At 37.5% G+C, this 22053-nt stretch overlaps 2 protein-coding genes across 3 annotated transcripts; both read right to left on the reverse strand.

Annotated features, from left to right (window-relative positions):
- Window positions 1-4450: 4450 nt before the first annotated feature.
- LOC116178220 (suprabasin) lies at window positions 4451-12792 on the reverse strand. The gene is made up of 3 exons (XM_031497657.1): window positions 12635-12792; window positions 6234-6416; window positions 4451-6175 (listed from the first exon to the last, which is right to left on the reverse strand). The coding sequence occupies exons 1-3, from the start codon at window positions 12651-12653 to the stop codon at window positions 4656-4658; spliced, it is 1722 nt and encodes a 573-aa protein (XP_031353517.1). The 5' UTR covers window positions 12654-12792; the 3' UTR covers window positions 4451-4655.
- Window positions 12793-16152: 3360 nt separating this feature from the next.
- LOC116178935 (tRNA (uracil-5-)-methyltransferase homolog A) lies at window positions 16153-20474 on the reverse strand. Of its 2 annotated transcripts, XM_031498594.1 has the most exons (10): window positions 20265-20474; window positions 20040-20210; window positions 19835-19990; window positions 17893-18056; window positions 17690-17846; window positions 17286-17533; window positions 17006-17237; window positions 16764-16956; window positions 16325-16548; window positions 16153-16277 (listed from the first exon to the last, which is right to left on the reverse strand). In XM_031498594.1, exons 1-10 carry the CDS (start codon window positions 20376-20378, stop codon window positions 16206-16208), a joined length of 1731 nt encoding a protein of 576 aa, XP_031354454.1. In that variant the 5' UTR covers window positions 20379-20474; the 3' UTR covers window positions 16153-16205. The 2 variants fall into 2 exon arrangements, with proteins under 2 accessions (XP_031354454.1, XP_031354455.1); XM_031498595.1 differs by lacking the exon at window positions 20265-20474 and having other exon boundaries at window positions 20060-20198.
- Between the last annotated feature and the right edge of the window lie 1579 nt (window positions 20475-22053).

Genomic DNA, 22053 nt, shown 5'->3' on the forward strand with positions numbered 1-22053 from the left:
GAGATACTCAGGATCACGGGAAAGGAATATAATTGGGCATTTATTTAGTTGCGATCTTATTGCTTTCTTGGTCAGTGGTAGTGGAGAATCACAATTGAGTGGAAGAATGTTTTTTGCGGTGTTTCCGCACGAGTTCTCCACGTCAAACCGATCAGCAACATATAACGTTTGGTTTTGCGTTAGTATGTAAATGTCTTGGTAACCAGCCACCCATAATCTCTCAAATATGCGCGGTATGAACTCAATGTCAACGTTTACAATTGCTAACAACTTAACATCCCCAAGTGATTTCCCTTCTATATTTCTTAGCATAAGTAAATTGTTTAATGTCACATTCAACATTATTCGGTCTCCAGCACAAGTTATATAGTCATTGGAAGAATCCATATACTCGTACTGTTTCATATCCAGCTCCCCAGTTACATTTAAAACTCTGTAGGGTATCGGCGACACATCTCTAAAAATGACTCTACACATTTCACTCCAATCACTAAGTATGTTAACGACGTAGGTATCGAAATACAAATGATTTACTAATTTTTTAACGCAAACGCTTGTCGACGTACCTGAAGGACCATGTAAGAAATTAAAACTGGCCGCTACTGGCAGAACAACACATATTGTTATGCACCTCATTGTCAGTGAGTCGCTTGAGCACTGAGCAAACAGGTAGCTTTGGAGAACGCACTTGCTACAACTCCACTCTCACTTTTTAAGTAGAAAATATTGAAATGTTTGTACCAAGTCAAGAAACAAAAATATATTAATAAGGTTTCTTTCAAACATTCCGACTATCGACCAATCGACCGTGGCAGTGGAACCGTAAATCAAGTAATTACTCATATTAGTCCAAGAAAGTTTCTAGTTCTGAATAATAATGAGACGTAATTGGTCAGGCATTAGCCTTGTATCAAGTGCTTTCTCCATAGCTACCGCAATCCATCCTAAATTCTGAAAGGAAAGAAATATCTTAAGGGTTTCAAATTCAGTCTGTTTTTGTATTATTATTTATTTATTACTCGTATAATATTTGGCAGTCGAATACAATTTATCCGTGTAGGGACCGAAAAGTATAACCATTTTGCAGAGACCCTGCATTTCACGTGAGACCACTAGTCTACTGTATACGACCGTTGAGTGAAGGATTTAATTACTCAATGATACGACGAGCAACAGATGCTTATGATGTCGAAAGTTGGTAGTTAAAACACTGATTATTTTGAGCGTCGAAACCCGCATGCGTTCTCCCAATCATCCGATCCCCCCGTATGAATGCATAAATAAATACTGAATAAAATGGCGAAAAAGAATAAAATGATTACCTACTGCCTGTAGATACACCCTTTAAAACAAAATAAATAAACAGAACCCGATACGCCTGCCACTACCCGAGGCCCCCGGAAATCTAATAACCGACGCAAATTTGTCTTGGCAATAAGCTTCGTTGTACATGTATATATTCCCTGTTCTTCGGCAGCTACGCAGAACGATTCCTGAATATACAGAGCGCCTTGTATGTTTTCCCATATTGGCATTGTTTCCGTTGTGAGGTGCGTTGCCTAACTTTAGATGGGTCTCACTACACCTCTAAAACTAAAGGGAAGAGCTAAAGGCTATGAACGGCGCACAGAAACCTACGGTAGGTTTCTAAAGTAATCTTGAAAAAGGTGTAAACAACCTTTAAAAGGTAATTGAACGCTTAGGATTCCTCGAACCTTCTATTACCGTAAAATGCGTTTAGAAGTGTTCAACAGCATTTCGAAGGCCCCTTAGATCTTTTACGAAACTTTCTATGCCCTCTCTACAACCATACAAGCCTCTAAAGCTTAGAAATCTCGAAACCAAGGGCGGGTACCTATCTTGCAGGAGCGGGATTACGCTAATCAAAGCTCTTCAGTTTAGAATCTACGTGCGATAAATATGAGTTACGACTCGTAATTTCCACACATCTTGTTTTAACAAAAGGACTTTATTCCACCAAATATGAGTCACGTCCTGTATATTTCACCCTTTCTTAGAATTTTGGTACCTGCTTACCTGACCCATATTTCCCAAAACTTGTTTTTAACCTATACGTTACCTCTTGAAGTTTACCTGCTACTTTTATTGATGTTATAATTTTATGTTACGCATTCACATCATTACAAACAATTAATTTTTTTACATAGTGACGAAATTAACGGACTTTTTTTTAACGAAAAATCGTATGGAAAGTGGTACTTTTTTTCACGATTTTTACTATGAGTTTCCATGGAGTTTAGTCCTGTCTATGAACAATAGCATCCATTTTTGAGTGACAGTAAATTGCGAATGTCAATAAAATTATTCAATTGTGGGTTATTATGGATCACTATGCAAAAAAATTTCGTGTACCACACGTGTTGAAAGTGTCTTTTTTCCATGAATTTTCTAGATTAACTCGGGCTTCGCCCTCATTAATCAAAGTGCAAAATCATGAAAAAAAGGATCACTTTCAAAACTAGTTGTACAAATAACTATTACAACACAATTTGATATTAATTTGACGGCTAGGTTTTTTATTGGTAAGGTTTTTTTTTCCCAGCCTATTTCTATTTTTATTCGGTGAACTATACCATTTTCAAAGTTTATTTTTTGAAATGTAATTTATTTCGACTTAAATTTCCGAGCTTTCACAATCTTAATAATTACCATCATTAATAAACAAACTTTTCACAATTTCAGTGTTTTATTTTACGTTCCTTCCCTACTGTGCTTCAGGTCAAAGCGTTGTCTACAACTAACGTAAGGGGGTCCTGCCTTAGATGTTTGATCACGTGCCACTTTTCAGATTTAAGCGGAATCTTGTTTAGTTTTGGAGGGAATAGTCATTCGGGTGGCCTTTTTTTAAACGTTGTCGGGTTGACTTTATTTTCGTGTTCTTGTAGTGTGAAGTTAGCGTAGAACCTGGAGGTTAAGTACACTACAACTGTATTAGACCTGGCTTTACTCGCCTCGTGTTACTGCACTACTTCCGCACCATCCTATCAGTAAGTACCGTACAACAATTGGCAGAAGACGAAACTGAGCAGTTTCCAGAAGTACCCGAAATTGTGAAACGGAAATTTTATATGGACCACTTATTAACGAGGTCATACAACCAAAAAGTTGCAAAAGTCCTCCAGCATCAGTTGTTGAAACGAGGAGGGTGCAATCCTAGGAAGTGGAAAAGTAATTGGAAGGAAGAGAAACCAATTTCGAAAGAAAATTCAAAGGGCTGTAACTTTTGAACTAGTAGCCCAATCTTGGAACTGTTTTAAATTATGGATTCTACAGGCCACATTCTATAAGAAAATTTTTTTCCGGGTCGATCTGAGACAATTTTTTTTGCGGGCCTCAAAAAAGGCAGTGTATAACCTTCCTTTTTTACCAAAAATCGACTGCACCAAAATTTCTCGGGAAAACACTTTTTCTTATTAATTTTGGTGCGTAGGATCCAAAACAGTTCGTACTTTTACGATCAGACTTCTCTATCAAGAGTTATAGACTAGAAAGGAACTTATTTCCACTCTGCCCAAGGAAAATGGGTTCATGGATTTTGGGCCAGAAGGTGCACAATGGGCGCCGATCCAAGACCAAACGAAGGATCCTATCCCAGACGGCAAGATTACATGCCCCCCCTGGACTAGCTAACACCCATGGTAGGTAATACGGGCTAAACTGTTCTTGCAGGTATTTTGGATAGAAGCCATTGAGTGTAACAAGAAACTTCTAGCCAGGTTGATGGAAAAAAACTACCTTCCGAGAGGATCTCAGGTAGGACAGACCAAAATCCCAAGATGGAACCACGACAATGGAAAAGTAACCATCGAATCCAATGCCTTCTGTGACGTCGGGTGCTGTGTGCAAATGAGGACATCGATGTTAACAGCCGAATCTAAGGTGGCCCCATCAAACCTTACCGCTCTATGGAGCAGTACTGGAAGCCAAGCTGTGAACAAGAACCAAACAAAGCCTCAATCTAGGAAACATTCAGAGGTTCGAGTGATCAGACTCTATGACTGCATTAGCATGGATCAAGAGTATCCTGAAAAATACCATAACTTCGTGGGGAACAGAATCAGCCGAATTCAGTCCGTGACCGACAAAACCATCTGGAACCATATATTAGTCACAGGATAATCCAGGTGACTTGAGGCACAACTTTAAATTAGCTCCAAGATACAAAGACCGCAAACGAGTGAACGAAACGGGACATCGTTATACCGTATTAAAGACCATTATGTCGTTTCGTTGAATTACCGTGGGATAGCGCAGCTGGGATGTAATTTTAAGAGAAAACTTACTCCTGTACCACTTTAAAAAACATACACTAACCCATAACACATATATTTATCTAAAATCACAATGTAAATATACAAAAATATCTTAATTACATAGGTACAAGTGTAAAAATTCAAAAAAGCGCAAAACAAATTTTAGTACTAAAAAATTAACGCCGTTAACAAAAACAAAAAAAAAATGTCCGTGTATTTACTACCATCTAAGAACCAGTTAAATCACAAAAACAAAGATGCGATGGGGATGCTTCCTCGCAGACAGAAGCATGTCACAGTTAGCGCATCCAAATTACAAGCGCACATTTTGTACTTATAAATAGTTTTAGCAGTAAATTAATTCGGTGCGAATGTTAGCATTTATTTGTGACCAAGCAGACTGGTGGTTTTGGCGAAGAGCGCCGCATTCAGCGCTTCGCCGTCCTGCTGCGCTTTCCTATTTGACTCGTCGATACCTTGCTTAACCTGCTCCCTTTTCGACTCCAAAAACTGATTGGTGTCGTGTAAGGTTTTATCGAACGCGGCGCTTGCCTGTTCTTTCTTGTTGTCGAGGTACTTGTCGGTTTGTTGCAGGGCACTGTCGACGCCTTGCCCGAACTCCTGCCCTTTGTTATGCATGTATTGGTTCGCCTGATGGATACCTTCTTGCGCGTTTCGTTTGGATTGATCCACAAACTGATGCGCCTCGCTCAATTTTTGACCGACCGTATTTCCGATCTGCTCGCGCTTGTTATCCAAATATTTTCCGGTGTTTTCAATATCCTCTTCCAGTTCTCGAGTCTTATTGTCAACATATTGACCAGTCTCCTTGACCTTCTCTTCCATGTATTTGTTAGCATCTTTGGTTTTGTTATCGACGTATTGGTTCGCTTGGTGGACACCGTCTTCAATTTCCTTTTTCTTATCGTCCACGTATTGGGCCGTGTCGTGTGCTTTCTGTTCAATGTACTTATTCGCTTGATCCACTTTCTGTTGTGCCTCCTTCGCTTTGTTGTCAATGTACTGATTAGTTTGCTTAATGCCTTCTTGCATCTGGTGCTTTTTGTTATCCACGTAATGGCTCGCTTCGTTTTTCTTGTTGTCAATGCCCTGTTGAATTTGGTGCTTCTTGTCATCTACATACTGTGTTGCCTCCTTAGTCTTGTTGTCGATGTACTGATTAGTTTGGTCAGTTCCCTGTTGGATTTGATGTTTCTTGTCATCCACGTACTGATGGGCCTCCTTAGCCTTATTGTCAATATATTGATTCGTTGATTCGATACCTTCTTGTATGTTTTGTTTCTTGTCAGCCACGTACTGACCTGCCTCTTTCGCTTTGTTGTTCACGTATTGAGTGGAATCATCAACCCCTTGTTGGACTTGGTGTTTCTTGTCAGCCACGTACTGTCCTGCTTCTTTTGCTTTGTTGTGCATGTATTGAGTGGAGTCATCAACTCCTTGTTGGACCTGGTGTTTCTTGTCAGCCACGTACTGTCCTGCCTCTTTTGCTTTGTTGTGCATGTATTGAGTGGAGTCATCAACTCCTTGTTGGGCCTGATGTTTCTTGTCAGCCACGTACTGACCTGCTTCTTTAGCTTTGTTGTTCATGTATTGAGTCGAGTCATCAACTCCTTGTTGGACTTGTTGTTTTTTGTTTGCTATGTACTCACCTGCCTCCTTCGCTTTATTATCAACATATTGAGTGGTTTGATTAATACCATCTTGCATTTTGTTTCTCTTATCGTCAACGAACTGATTTGCCTCAGTAACTTTTTGATCGATTGTTTTACTGGCACTTTGAATCGTGTTGTCGATCGCCGATTCCGCTTTCTTCATTTGTTGATCAAGGGAAGCCATAGCTGCGTTTTTCGAGTCTTCTGCCGATTTCTTCGTATCTTCCACTAATTGACAATAATTATTAATTGCCTTTTAGAACAATGTTTACAGATTTAAACTTACCCGCTTCGGAAGCCACCTTGACAAAATCGTCTTTGGCTTGAGCCATGGCCTGTCCCGTCTTGTCAATTTCAGATTTGACAAATTCTTTCACATTTTCTTCCTTTTCTTGTACTATTTCGTCGACTTCCTTCTTTTTCCTTGAAAACAGATCCCCAAAACGGGAACCAATTCCCCTCATGGCAGCTGAAAGCATAAAAGAACATCAGTGCAATAAACAATAAAATTATTTTAAGAAGACGGGATGCATTATCATCATTATCAGGATAGTGTTCCCTATTTCCCTTGTAAAGGTCTCGAACGAGGGAACAAATACCCATCGGTGGGGCTTGATTATGCGGACACTTTAGTTAAACTGGCCCTAACGATGATATGAATCAGATCTCTGGTCAAAAACAAATTATAGCCCATCTAAAAAATGGTATAGGTACGCCAAAATGTTTAATTAAAAATGTAGACTATTTAACAACGTCTCATTAAAATAAAATTAGACCGTTATCTGTATGTGGCGCGTAAATAAAATCGCAAGAGACCTATCTATTAATATGTTAACCTCGATGTTAACCTTTACCGATAGCCCCCTGTAGCATTAAATACCAATTTATGAACTTACATTAATGGGAAAAAGTTCATTAATCGCTGCGCTTATCATAGTTTTGTGAGTAGAAATTCAATTAACTCCTACCTAAAGTGACCCATGTAGAAAAAAAAATTGTACTTTACGCCCAATTAGCTACAGCTGGTGACAACAATTGCATAAGTCAAAATCACGGAAAGCAAACAAGGTACCTACTAAAAACGAAATTTGCAGGGCTATCTGGCAGAAATCCAAAATGGATTCCTCAAGTCATTATTGAAGTTATTATTACATTATTCGACTTTGAACCAAATCCCCTTAAATGTTTCTATTTAATGCAGAAAAGAGTTTAGTTTTAGATACTTACCTACGTGATTTGGATAAAAAGTAATTTTGTTAATACCCACTATTTACCTATTTAGAATGGGTGTGAAAATTTTGTGTGCTCCATTATTTCGCATTTAAGCTAATTGTATCTTTTTGCGTCAGTTTTCATTAGTTCATCCGTACTTACGCTAATGAGGGCCCTTTCCTACTTTTATTGCGGATTTACAACAACATAACGAAATTTGTATAAAAATCTGATATTTATTTCACCACAACAAATAATTCCTTCATTGGTATAGTCCTTTAATGTTCAAGGATCTTGCATATTGTAATTTGAAAAAGCCAAAGATCATCAGGATACCGAAAGACAACAAACAACAACAAACAAAATCTTTATCATGTTACAGCTAGAAGTCAATTGACCCAGATTTTCTACAGTCGAATAACAAAAACTTATCGATAGACACAGAAAACTCATTTACCTACCGTATATACAATGTTTTCAAGAAACCATATTCTAAACATTTCCATCTATCCATGTAGTGGTTAGAATTTGAAAAAATAAATTGGTCAACTGCGTTGTTTATTTTCTGCGGCGTTGTTTCTTAATTGCTTTCGGAAATCGGTAGGGTCATAAAGTCTGGATCTTTTTAATTGGAACGATTGGGTTACATTTGCAGACTCATCGTGATAGCAACTCAATATCACGGAACTTGAAAAATTGCCATATTTGGAAGACTGGGGAATGGTTTATCGCCCTCACTCTACTTTGATTCGTAAGGCGGGATTTAAACCAACAAATTAACAATTAAAGTAATCTAATCCACCATTTTGTAGGTGTCATTAATTAAGTAATATTGAGTGGGGCTTTTTTTTTAAGGCATTCACGTTCTGGTCACGGCACGGCACCGAACCACGTGGTTTCAGAAAAGAAAATTAGCAAAAGGGACCGTTTCGTGGTTTTTTGTTTCTGTTAGAAAAGGTTAAAATTGAAATTTAACGTTGCATTGGCGTAGGTGTAAAAGCGTAAAGTGTAAAGTTTTCCTGTCTATATAAAAGACACTAAAGAAGGAACGAGTCATTATCCGGAAAAATTCCATGCCGTTTTCCATTTTCAAGGCAATTCTAAGGCATCCCACGGTCAAGTTCTAGTCAATCCGGGGTAATTTAAGCTGGATCTAGGGAATGCAATACCAGATCGCGGGATCCTGAAATACCGGGATCCCACAGCATTTTTGCGGGATTAATCTCGCACATAAATGGAGCGGGATCCCGCGGGATTTGCGAGACTGAGGAATTTGGCGATCTGCGGGATTGCATTCCCTAGCTGTAACTTTTGAACTAGTAGCCCAATCTTGAACTGCTTGAAATTATGGATTCTACAGGCCACATTCCATAAGAAAATTTTTTTTCCGGGTCGATTTTTTTTCGGGGCTCAAAAAAAGGCAGTGTATAACCTTCCTGTTTTACCAAAAATCGACTACACCAAAATTTCTCGGGAAAACACTTTTTCTTATTAATTTGGGTGCGTAGAATCCAAATCAATTCGTACTTTGTCGATCAGACTTCTCAATCAAAAGTTATAGACTAGAAACCAATTCCGAAAAAAAATTCAAAGGGCTGTAACTTTTGAACTAGTAGCCCAATCTTGGAACTGTTTGAAATTATGGATTCTACAGGCCACATTCTATAAGAAAATTTTTTTCCGGGTCGATCTGAGACAATTTTTTTTTCGGGGCTCAAAAAAGGGCAGTGTATAACCTTCCTTTTTTACCAAAAATCGACTGCACCAAAATTTCTCGGGAAAACACTTTTTCTTATTAATTTTGGTGCGTAGAATCCAAAACAATTCGTACTTTTTCGATCAGACTTCTCAATCAAAAGTTATAGACTAGAAACCAATTTCGAAAAAAAATTCAAAGGGCTGTAACTTTGAACTAGTAGCCCAATCTTGGAACTGTTTGAAATTATGGATTCTACAGGCCACATTCTATAAGAAAAATTTTTTTCCGGGTCGATCTGAGACAATTTTTTTTGAGGGCTTCAAAAAAAGGCAGTGTATAACCTTCCTTTTTTACCAAAAATCGACTGCACCAAAATTTCTCGGGAAAACACTTTTTCTTATTAATTTTGGTGCGTAGAATCCAAAACAATTCGTAGTTTTTCGATCAGACTTCTCAATCAAAAGTTATAGACTAGAAACCAATTTCGAAAGAAAATTCAAAAGGCTGTAACTTTTGAACTAATAGCCCAATCTTGGAACTGTTTGAAATTATGGATTCTACAGGCCACATTCTATAAGAAAATTTTTTTTCCGGGTCGATCTGAGACAATTTTTTTTTTCGGGCTCAAAAAAAGGCAGTGTATAACCTTCCTTTTTTACCAAAAATCGACTGCACCAAAATTTCTCGGGAAAACACTTTTTCTTATTAATTTTGGTGCGTAGAATCCAAAACAATTCGTACTTTTTCGATCAGACTTCTCAATCAAAAGTTATAGACTAGAAACCAATTTCGAAAGAAAATTCAAAGGGCTGTAACTAGGGAATGCAATACCGGGATCGCGGGATCCCGAAATACCGGGATCCCGCAGCATTTTTGCGGGATTAATCCCGCACATAAATGGAGCGGGATCCCGCGGGATTTGCGGGACTGAGGAATTTGGCGATCAAGGGGACGACTCTGTGTACTTTGTTAATGAAACGCATAACTGAGATGTTAATTTTTAAATAATTGTTAAACTTTTTTCGTTAAAAATGTACTATGATTTTTGAGGCACTTTAGAAGTTCACCTTTTTTTTGAGTTCTAAGTTAGGCTGAAGGTACTTTTTTGTTAAATATTGTGATAATTAGCGATTTATTTTAATACAGAAGTTAACCGCACAGAATTGCTTATTTGCAAATTTATTTAAAGTTTTGCGGGATCCCGCAAATACCGGGATCCCGCGGGATTAACATCTAACAATCCTGCAAATACCGGGATTGAGATTTTGCTGCGGGATTGCATTCCCTAGCTGGATCCATTGTACAGACGAGACCGAGTCCATTTTTTTTGTATCCGTCCCTGTTATTTCTGGATCGAGTGCCCCGAATTCGAAACAGGATCTAACCCCATTATAAGGTAAATTGCTGAAATTACCTGAAAAATGGCCACCTTGATCGAAACTGTAATAAGCCGCTTAGGAAGCACTGCTTTAAGTGTGGTAGTCTTGATGTTACAGTTCGTGAATGTTCTCGCTGCCAATCTAGGTCAGAAAAATTACTAGTGGAGTGTGCTAGACGTAGGCCAATTATAATCTCTGAGATTTCAAGAGGCCAATCGAATGAAATGTCTATTAGATTTTGTATTCTCGCATGTCCTGTCCAGGACGATGAAAGCCATGGTCAATATTCTAGGAAACGAAATGTTAGGGTTACTCGTTGCAGGTGATACTATAAAAGAGTGATTGAGGACAAAGACTGGAAAATTTTAAGAAGTGCAGGATTGTGCCATTATTGAAGGCTGAAATATTACTGTTCCAAATGGCCAGTCATGTCCGTGTGTATGACTGGTCTTACTCTAATGGTATCTTCTTGGTGTTTGGGTTTCTGTGCTTATACCCTGCCGAGCATCAGCGAGGATTCTATACCCGGTCCATGTAGAATACAGCTGAAGGGAGAACCAACTCTATTCGGATTGCAAACCGCGACAAACAAGGTGTTTATGAACAATTATTGTTCTATCGCGTTGTAGTATTGGCGCGTTCCGTCGTGTTACCATTTGTTGTTGTTAAGCTCGTTATAGAATTGATCTAGCGTCGTACCATATTGATGTATTAATTACAAACTATTAAAGATAATTTTATACTCAAGCGCTAATTAACATTGTATAAGTAAGTACTTATGTAAAGACGATTTAACCACACAGTTGGTGTCTAAAATCTTTAATATATTGCTATGTAAACAATGTCGATTTAGATATTGAGGTTTGGTCCAGACGCCTACAGTTAATGACCGGTCATTAATTGTCAATGAAATTTTTGTTTTAATTTATTTATTTAATCTGGCTGGGTTTCTAATATTTTTTAATATTTCATGATTTTGTTTAATGGCAATCCAACGCTTATGAGGGGTGTCAAACCTGCGCTATTGTAGTCCATTTTTGATAGTTAGGATTGTATGATTCCTTTCATTTGTGTGTTTAAAATAAATTTTGATTATGTGAAAGCATGTAAATCGTGTGTTCATTCGAACCCTTTAACGATGAGAAGTGTGTTTTTGCGAATGAATACTTTTTAACCAACCTTTTAACCATTTGCTTTACAGGATTATTTATCTCTTTACCCTTTTCCTTAAGAGGCCAGAAGAGTATTGCTGGCTGACATCTAGCCGGAGCATATTCATAGGTACATATAATCACATTTACAAGAACCACCCCAGACGTATGCAGATTAACCATGAGAGGTAGGAACTTGATTTGTAGCATCGTTCACGATCTTAATCTTTTCATGTTGAATTTGACTGAACTGTATGGGGGATGAGAAAGTAGTAACTTTATGTACGTTATAGTCCCATAAGAAAGTGTGCGGTTAAGAATGAAATGGATTGCACCCAAAAATACCGTAACTTGACCTGGAAACATTTCTCACTCAACCAGGAAGCCACCCTTTCCAATAAGTCAAATACAAGAATAGCATTAAAATAACCGATATATTTAGACTCATTCCTCTCGGTTGGAAGCTGCATCTCCGGTGCAATGTCAAATACTCAAATTAGGTACATAAAAAAGGAACCGGATTTAAAAATGTTTATCGGCGTATATAACACTGCTCTAATTGATCTTATTTCTCATTAAAAATAATCAGCGTTAAAACCACAACAACAACCAATATCACGCAGTTGGCGATTGGACACCAAACAAAAGTGGAATAAATAAAACAATTGCAAAACCCGTGCTAAACACGTGAAACGATCAAGAAATTCTCTAAGGTCAATGAAATGACTAATGCTCTTACTATTTGAAATAATAATAGATTTTGAAACAAGTCCAAAATCTAAAATTTGTTAAAAGTTTAAGTGGAGGAGCCCTGGTTTGCTTTTAAGTGTTTTAAGGACGTGAATTCCTTATCCTATTAAACTATTTAGCTAATAGGAATCCCTTTTTTCATATAATAGAATGACATCATCTCTACTACAAGGACGATTTTATTATGCAAAAAAATCTAACACCGTACAACAGATGAAATAATAACAGGACCTCAAACTAGTTTTCTTCCAAAATAAATATGACATAATTTCATTAATTAGTAGGTACCTACTTACAAGAATGAATACACAGTACCTCCTCAAAAAATTTCACAAGACTATATCGCTGTTTATAAAATGACCTGTCCCAATAGACGCGTCTTTGTCCCAGTTATTTAAACAAATCGATATCTAAGCCGCCTACGCAGTAATCTATTACGAATTTATATAAATAATTACGAACAATCAATACAAATAAAATGGATAATTGTACTTACACGAAAATCCGGCGAACATTTTGCCGTTGCACTACTCGAATTTTAAGTGGAAAATGGAAAACTTTCAATTAGCGCGCAAATTTTTGATGCGTTCTCCTACCGTTTAAAGCCGCGACTAAACAAGATAATGAAGCCGACCTTCGCTTCTCTTTCACATTTTCCATTTCGTAGGTTTTAAGAGCGTATTTTTAAAGTGCTATAAATCGCACTTTAAACATGTCCGTAGTGGGCACTTCCCTAAATCTAATAATATAGTCGGTTATTGGGCTCTGAATAATTGTACAGTGGAGATTTATTCGAAGGCGCGCTCTTTGTCTTGTTCTTATATTACCGTGTACTTTCATAGTATAATATAAAGGTCGAACTTTTCCTGAAGATTTTTCGTAATGATGAGTCACGTAAATGCGGTTGAGGTAATAATCAGTTAATCAAGCACGATTTTCCTTTCTTCTTCTCTCCGCTCCTTTCCTCTCTCTTCGTTTCCGCCTCTAAACCTTGCTATTAATTTGATGTTTTTCCTTCAATCCCTTAAATGTTTCAGCGCCCTTCCGTTATTATAGCTCCTTGAAGGTACCTTCTGTTTCCTCGTAAATTCTCCATTTTCTCTCTCTAATGCTGCACTTGTATATCTTCCTGGCACCTTTTTATAAATTCTTCTTCCATTTCTATCCCCTATTTCTCGCTTTCTTGCAACCTCCCTCTCCTCTCTCTCTTCTCAATCCCATTTGTCTTTCATCTAACATCCTTTTCTTTCCTACTTCTCTTTCTAACCATCGCATATATTCTGTACGCAGCCATCATTATAGTGATCCCTATAATTTTCCATACAGTCCATACTGCACGTATTCACTCGACAAAATAAACGAGTGGTTCGTTCACTATGTGAATACGGGCCTTAACGTTTTCATCATAAGCAGACGATGTACTACCGGCATTTAAAGATATAATTCAGGTAACGTATCGTCTCTATTTTCAGTAGGCTTTTTTTTTGTTACCCGATTTGTATTCTTCGTCTTCCACCACTAATGCTCTATATCATCTTACTTTCTTTCCACTATTATTTTATTTCTAATTAATTTATTTCCCCCTACTTCGCAATTGTTCTCGCCTCTACTTGTAAGTGGTTTCTTCCCCTTTCTCCTTTTATCGTGATATTGTTCCTTATGTTCTCTCTTTCCATTATTTCACTTTCTTCTTCTAATTTTCCAATCCTTTCCATCAGTGCTTCCTTTTCTTATCCCATTGCTCATCCCTTCTCTTCATTACCATTTCCCATGTGAATTTATTTTTTTCTTTTTGTTCGATACCATGTTCTTTAGAAATAAACATTACTATTATTATTTCTTCCCTTAATCCTCCCATTATCTTCTCTTGCACTTTCTCTTTTTGGTTTTTTGTCTCATTAGCCGCTCCTCCTTTTATTTCCTCCTTTACGCTTTCCGTCAATTTTTCCATGTTTTCCGCTTCCCTTCTTTCAGTTCCGCCGTCTCTCCTCACAGTCTACACTTTTCTTTGTCCTGATGATAGTGATCTTATATCTTCCTTACTCTTTCTAAACACTTGAAAATAATCTTCTTTTACTTTTTTCCTCTTCTTACTCTCCTGATTCACCTGATGCCCGTTTAACCAGCTCGCAGCCATTAGTCCCTTTCAGCCTCTAATCATAATATAACACAAAATGCAGTGTGTCTCGAAATCTTTACAATAATATCGACCTCACTATAGATATGCAACCTTAAACGCAGGCGCACGTGTGATGTGTTGCCTATCCCAACCTTACGCAGGAATCCTCATTTCGCTTTTTAGCGCATTTCCACAAAAATAAAAAAAACGTGCTTTTGTGGCCACTTTGTTCGTCCGTCCGCCCGCTCGTTTTGAAACGCTACTAGTTTTTTATCCTAAGAGCTATTGTTCTACTTTTTATTTGGTTCGTTATGGTGTCGAGTCTTGCACCAAGGAAGAAATTTTTTCTGTACCGCTTACAAAAAAAGTTATTGTAAAAAAAACAAAAAACCGTTTTTTACATGTTTCATAATTTTGCACTTTTGCCGATTATTAACGATCCTAGAGTTTGTTTATAATTTTGCATTGCTGTATGTCGTCTGCCTGTTGGTCTGTTCCTTTGTCTGTCTGTCCCTCTATCTGTCCGTGTGAACGATAACTTTGTTTAGAAATGTCCGATCGCTTTTAGATCTCCGTTAGTTATGAACTGAATTGAATGAAATTCAATATGGGCATAGCTTTAGCCATATAATACGCAATGCCAAAAGTTGAGTCGAATCGATTCAAAATTCACAGTGCCCTTTTCGCATCCCGACCATTTATAAACCGAATTGCAAACTTTTTTAATTATAAAAGTATTTAAATGAAATTTGATACATAGCCACTTGGAATAAAAGTAAATTTAACGCCAATCTCAAAATTTGGTTTTGCGCATGCGCAGTGCCAACTTTCTTATTTATGAAGGGATTTAAATGAAATTTGACACATAGCCACTTGGAATAAAAGCAAATTTAACGCCAGTTTCAAATTTTGGTTTTGCGCATGCGCAGTGCCAACTTTCTTATTTATGGAGGGATTTAAATGAAATTCGATACATAGCTACTTGGAACAAAGGAAAATCTAACGTTAGCTTCAAAATGTAGGTTTGCGCATGCGCAGTTCCAACTTTCTTATTTAGAAAAGCATCTTACAAATAGGAAATGAATGCAAGTGGAAATGCGCTTTATGTAAATCGTTTACGATTACTTTTTAACTTGTTCGTAATATCCCCTGCTCCTACCATTTCGTGATACCGATAACCTTTATTCACGTGGTATCTCTTGTAAAGGGAAGGGTCCCTACTTAGAGGTACTTACGAGTTTACTTTCGTGTATAACCGTCAATTTTTAATTTATTATTTACATTAGATTTTGATATTTCTTTATTGACGTGCTCTAAGCTTTGTTTTATTTGTACCGTTACCTGAATCATGTTTGTTTGTTATACTCTCCAAATGGATATGCCCTTATATTGTTTTATTGAGTATTTATATATATTCACGTGGAAGTATATCATCAGTGTGTAGTTTCCCTGCATGTGTTGACTAATCGTTTATTCTGTGGAGGAAGTACATTTCCGATTCTTCAGTTTTTCCCAGCCGGCGTGGTATAATTCACTTTTTTGTCTTTTCTTCCGCAAAAAACTCTTTGTTTTGATTCACTAATCTTCTCGAGTGTGTTTCATGTCCCAACACAGAAAAGAACTGTCATAGTATAACACAACGTAGGAGTTCCATTCGTACCACGTGGTCCTGATTGTTACCGAGATTTTAATATGGTGGGAAACGTCAGTCGTCTTGACATGAAAGTTAGATGTCTCTGCTTGTAACGTTGCCAAATGTAAGTAAAGATCGCAGTGCCGGCTCGAGGATCCCCAAGATCATTACAATGTCGTCAAACTGAAGTGCACGATGTTCTCGGTCTAAATGTTTGGCGCCCACTTAAAAATAAAGGGCATTAAAAAATACACATGGTAGGTACTTAATAAAAATCATTTCATCAAATTAACAAAGCAATATGAACAAAGACACTTATTCATCCTTATCTGAAGCTGTTTTACTTAAATGTTGAGTGTCAACACTTGTACCGATTTTCAATTTGTCCTAAAATAAGAAATAGATACATACTGATTTAAGACAAGGCGACCTACCAAATCCCATCGCTCGAAAAGTATAACCAATTCGCAATGTTTGGTGTGCGGAAATAGATCAACGGCCACAGCCTTGACAGGTACAAACGGATCTCCGTCTATGGTTTTCGACGGCCTCCTACCCAAATCCACGAAATTCTTCATGGCGGCGTTTGCATTGCAGGAGATGTACACTAATTTCTTTATTTTTGTCGCTTTCCGCAATTGTAAAATTGCTTTATGATCTAAAATTTGTACTTTAAATAATTGAAATCAACTTCACTTGGGCAAAAACACTACTGCGGGACCAATAACCTAAATTATTTTCTAATCGGAACCAAAGAGACACAACTACTGTTCTTCTTCGAAATGAAGAAATCTACTCTACCTCTGGCACATATTGATATCAGTGTAACCAAAATGCTCATTTGGACTCCATGCTACAAGTATTTGTACTTACGCAAACCGGCTCTTGGAGGGTCAACTACGGCTATGATATCTTCATTCTTGACCCTGTAAAGCACGGAATTCAGCAAATCTTCCGCTTTACCGCAAAAAAATTCACAATTGTCGATACCGTTGCTTTTCGCATTTTCTTTAGCGTCGGCTACGGCCTGCGCTACGAGCTCTATCCCAAGCACTTGGTTGCAATGCTAAAATGTTGCGAATAAAATTTTCACCAAAAGACAAATGGGCGAATACTTTCGCGAAGCAAAGGCCGATAGTCCCAGTACCGCAACAGATATCGACGACCGTGGTATTTTCGTTGGGTTCCGCCAGTTCTATTGCGGACTTATACAGAATTTCGGCCGCCGAAGTGTTGATTTGGAAAAAGGCTTCGGGAGAAATGCGAAATTTCAAATCGAGAATACTTTCATTGATGTGGGTATCGCCGTACAAGTGCTCGGCCAGGTTAATGTCATCGTTGGACTGCCTACAAGCTACACTGTAAAAAATGCAAAACGAGGACGTTTCGAAGTACTTTTTAATAATCTTCTGGTAATACAACGAAGTAACGTTTGCGCATTTACCGGGGCCCTGGAAAAAGTAATCGACGAGCTCATTTTTACATTCTGCCAATTTCTCTTCGGGCAAACTTTGCGGATGTATGCCCACTACGAGCATGAGCTGCTGAGGGGCGCAACGGACGGTCAATTGCCTATAGTTTCCCGATTGAAATTCCGGGTTGAACACTTCCAAGCTCGAATTGCGCACGAAATCTTGGAATACCTAAAGAAATGCGTGTGACTAAGACGATGAGATTCGCGTCAGGTCAAAATAATTTGATGAACTAATCCAGGGCTCGTCTGAAGAATACAATTTCGGGCGTAATGATTGACTGTGACACCAATTCGTTAGTTCATCAAATTATTTGGATGAACTAACTTTAACAGCCACTTTCATTTCACTGGGAATGTGCCTAAGATTTTCAACGGGCGCAACACCCGTGCCGCCTTTAGCGTAGCTGCTGATGCGAAAACCAACAGTAGGTAAAGACGTTTCTTCGTCCACGCCGACAGTGAATTCGCATTTGTTCCGATAGCTAAACATGAACGATTAGTGAAGCTGTGAGCATTCGATTAACTAACCCGTCCTGCACGCTGGAATGGCGAATATCCAATAACTCGCAAGGTACTTGATTGTTATCGCACTTTTGTTGATGCACCCACTTTTTGAGTACCACATTGTTATCTCCCAGATTGTGCCCTAATTTTACTAAAACCTTTCTCATTTCCTCCTGCTTTATGCTCAGCTAAAACTGCACTATTAGCCCAACTAGACTGCGTTCCATTGAAAGACCGTACTATTTCTGACTTTCTTAGTATTCAAGCTGTGAATTCGGTTAAATTTACCATACACTTTGCTCAGAGTTGCAACGCTACAATTTTGGTAGCAAAAAAGCATTTTTTAAATGGAACATCCCTCCCAGGATAACTTACTCCACTTGACAGAAACTTGTTCCAAAGAAAATTGTATGTTGTAATTACAAAAACTCGCTCTTGAAGTAAAGATTCCTTATAAAAAGGTTGTAAAAGGCCCAAAGAAAACTCGAGGTAATTTAAAATAATCGCCCGCTGATTTTAGCTCTCAAGCAATATTCGCCCCCTCCCCTTCCCGTTTCTTTACAAGAAATTGTAGTTCTGGATCCATTTAGTTTTTTACTAGGAGAACGTAAAAGTAATTGCTTTGATTTCTAGCGTCGTGTTTTAACCGCTGCTAAGGAAAACTAGCTGCCGAACATCATTGTGAAGTTTCTAATTGTTCCCTTAGAGATATGCAAATTATTTTTGTAGCATCCGACAGCCCTCAGTATGGGAAAGCAAGGGAATAATTTTAGGATTTTAATTCTGGTAATTAGATATCTGCCGACTTCACTTTCCCTATGTTGATTTAAAACGAGCATTAAAGCTGCAAGGTCGTGCAGTTTATTTCATAATCGCAAACTTCTTGAGATTGACCCGAAATTCCAGGTAACAATGGGCCTTAATGGGCTACCAATTTGGAAATTTTACTCCGGAAAATTACGTGAGTACAATGAATCGTAGTTCATTAATTCGTCTGATTGAATTGGGCTAATGGCATTAGAAGCGCGCTTAATTAGCTTAGATTTTGAGATATGTCCCATTTTTAGGACATCAGGGAGCGTGGTTCAGAGTTCCACTTCCACATCTTTTGGGGAGTTCATATAAGGTAAAGATCTTTCCGTTAACTAATTCTTTATCATTTCCGATTAGGAAATTGCTGTTGCCATAATTTTGTTTTAGACTACCGATCCAAAAAGCAAAAACTGAAAAACCCCTTTAAAGACAGCTAAACAAATTGCCGGAGTAATAAATAACTATAATACTAAGTTTCTTTTGTTTACAATGCGGTCAAATTTGTGTGCAGGGTGAGTTGCATGACTGTCAGGCATGTAATTGTACATTCAAGAATTGAACATAGATTTTTGTATGTTCAAAGCACGAACTTATAAATTAAGATGGACTGCTGATCAAACAGTTGCATAGAGGTAAAAATGGCCCTAGCATGGGCGCGGCCATGATGTGCACGTTTTAGATATTTTCTAGGGGAATTTTCCTAGTGCTCAAGTTTTGAGGCTATTGCAGCCTTGGAAAAGGACATGTGTCACAGTAACTTATTTAGATAACGTGAGGTTAATGCTTGTTTATTAGTTGATTTGAATTTCGCGCCAAGTGAGTGCACATCATGGCTGCCCCCATGTAGGTGTCATTTGTCAATTCAGCATTGGCAGTCCATCTTAATTTATAAGTTCGTGGTTCAAAGTCAAAATCTACGCATGGTATACCTAATCAATGATACCATCTAAAAATGAAATCATATACAGCAAATTCCATTTAAAATAACCCAACTGGTATCAATTTCAGGAATAACTGGGGGGAGGGAGGGGGGGTCCTAGTATTTTAGACGCATACATCTTATCGCAATATTGTTCAATTTCAAAATAGCCCCAATAATAAGAAAGTTACCAACAGTGCCGGCATTAATTGGAACACACTGTATGCTATTTACTTGTTCATCATACGGTGTATCACACAACGGTACTGTTGACGATTTCAACCGCTCCTCTTGAGGCCGATCGTCTACTTTGATCTTCTTAGCCGAAGCGTCTTCGTCGTCTTGCTCATTTCGTCTTTTAACCAGTGGATCCGGTGCGGGCATGGCCACCTGTAACAATTTGCCATAGTACGAACAGCGGCCATCATCCGCTACTTACATGCGCAGATAGTACTTTACCTTTCCACTTGTAGCCGTTAATGGTTTTAATACCGTTCTCTCGATCGTCTTCGCTGCGAAAGCTTACAAAAATGAAGGGGTTGTTTCTTTTGGGGAACTTAATCTTATTCGACGCCAGTTTGAGTTTGTCATTTAGAAGCTTTTTCATTTCCTGAAAGGACACAGTGGGTAGATATTTTGGAGTTCGTACACAGCAAATACGTACATTAACACCGTAGTACTTCGGAAGGTTTTTTATTGATATTTTAAAACGTTCGGATGAAAACTCCTCCCTTTCTAGGTAGGCGTAGGGGTTTGTTTCCAAATTTTGTGTTTCCATAACAAAATATTAAACAAAGTCTAAGTTTAAATGTAAAAAATACAAAAACTGTAGATTTCTAACCTAAAATAATTGTTTTAAGAGTGCGGTAGCAGTGGCGTAGTTCAATTCATTTAAGCTACGGTTCCTAGAATGACAGTGCCGTAGGTAAATAGTGCCAAAATCAAACACTGAGTGACGTCACGGAAATTATTGACATAGATGTGAACAGAGCTGGGCAGAATACTTTCAAACAGTATTTGAATACTAAATAGTAAATACTTTACACAAATCAAAGGTATTTGAATACTAAATACTTTTACGTCCAGCACAAGCGAATACTAGGTACAGATACATTGAAAAGTATTCAAATACTTAAAAAAAATAAGTATCCAAATACTTTAGAATGTATTCGAATACTTTCAAAAGTATTCGAATAGTTTCAAAGGTATTCGAATACTTTCAAAAGTATTCTAATACTATCAAAGGTATTCGAATACTATAAAAAGTATTCGAATACTTTGAAAAGTATTTCATTATCTTACTTTGAAAAGTATTCGCGCAAATACAGTAAAAAGTATTCAAATACATTAAAAATTTAAAATAGTACTACTAGATAAAAAATCAAGTTATACTTTGCATGGGGTTAGCTTTTTTTATATTTCTATTGTTATATACAAATTTAAAGGGAGTAAAAGCGCATTATTATTATATAGGAGGTACCTACCGGCTACCAGGACCTTTCTTATACCAGTTATATCCTTAAGAATACGTGTACCAGTTTTCAAAGCGATCGTACGTCGTGCACATGATACGTACGCCTTTCTGAACTTAATCCTAGCGATTTTGGAACAGATCCATTTTTGACCATCCGTTTGTCCGTGTGCATGACAGTTTGTTTAGAAACGTGCGATCGCTTTGAAAATTGGTAGACATGATCTTAAGGATATAAGAAAGGTCCCTATTGTTTTTAAGTTACGTAGACTATCGAGTTCGGTATTCAGATGTATCGGATTTTTATATTTGATTTGGGCTACTAGTTCAAAAGTTACAGCTCTTTGAATTTTCTTTCGAAATTGGTTTCTAGTCTATAACTTTTGATTGAGAAGTCTGATCGAAAAAGTACGAATTGTTTTGGATTCTACGCACCAAAATTAATAAGAAAAAGTGTTTTCCCGAGAAATTTTGGTGTAGTCGATTTTTGGTAAAAAAGGAAGGTTATACACTGCCTTTTTTTGAGGCCCGAAAAAAAATTGTCTCAGATCGACCCGGAAAAAAAAATTTCTTATAGAATGTGGCCTGTAGAATCCATAATTTCAAACAGTTCCAAGATTGGGCTACTAGTTCAAAAGTTACAGCCCTTTGAATTTTCTTTCGAAATTTGTTTCTAGTCTATAACTTTTGATTGAGAAGTCTAATCGAAAAAGTACGAATTGTTTTGGATTTCACGCACCAAAATTAATAAGAAAAAGTGTTTTCCAGAGATTTTTTGGTGCAGTCGATTTTTGGTAAAAAAAGGAAGGTTAAGTATTCAAATACTATGGGAAGTATTCGAATACTTCTCAAAGTATTCAAATACCTTGCGAAGTATTCGAATACTTTACGAAGCATCCAAATACTTTGCAAAGTATTCGAATACTAAATATTTGTGAAAGTATTTGAGTTACAAATACTGCTTCCATAAAAGTATTTAATT

The sequence above is a fragment of the Photinus pyralis genome, unplaced genomic scaffold, assembly GCF_008802855.1.
Source record: "Photinus pyralis isolate 1611_PpyrPB1 unplaced genomic scaffold, Ppyr1.3 Ppyr1.4_LG8, whole genome shotgun sequence".
Classification (NCBI taxonomy): Eukaryota; Metazoa; Arthropoda; class Insecta; order Coleoptera; family Lampyridae; genus Photinus; species Photinus pyralis.

Coding starts and splice junctions, on each gene's coding strand:
- LOC116178220 (XM_031497657.1), bottom strand. Junction 6,176..6,233: donor CAAGGTGGCTTCCGAAGCGG/GTAAGTTTAAAT, acceptor ATTGTCAATTAG/TGGAAGATACGAAGAAATCG.
- LOC116178935 (XM_031498594.1), bottom strand. CDS start 20,378: ATGGAAACACAAAATTTGGAAACAAACCCCTACGCCTACCTAGAAAGG. Junction 16,957..17,005: donor TCGGCCTTTGCTTCGCGAAA/GTATTCGCCCAT, acceptor GCAACATTTTAG/CATTGCAACCAAGTGCTTGG. Junction 16,549..16,763: donor CCCTCCAAGAGCCGGTTTGC/GTAAGTACAAAT, acceptor TACAAATTTTAG/ATCATAAAGCAATTTTACAA.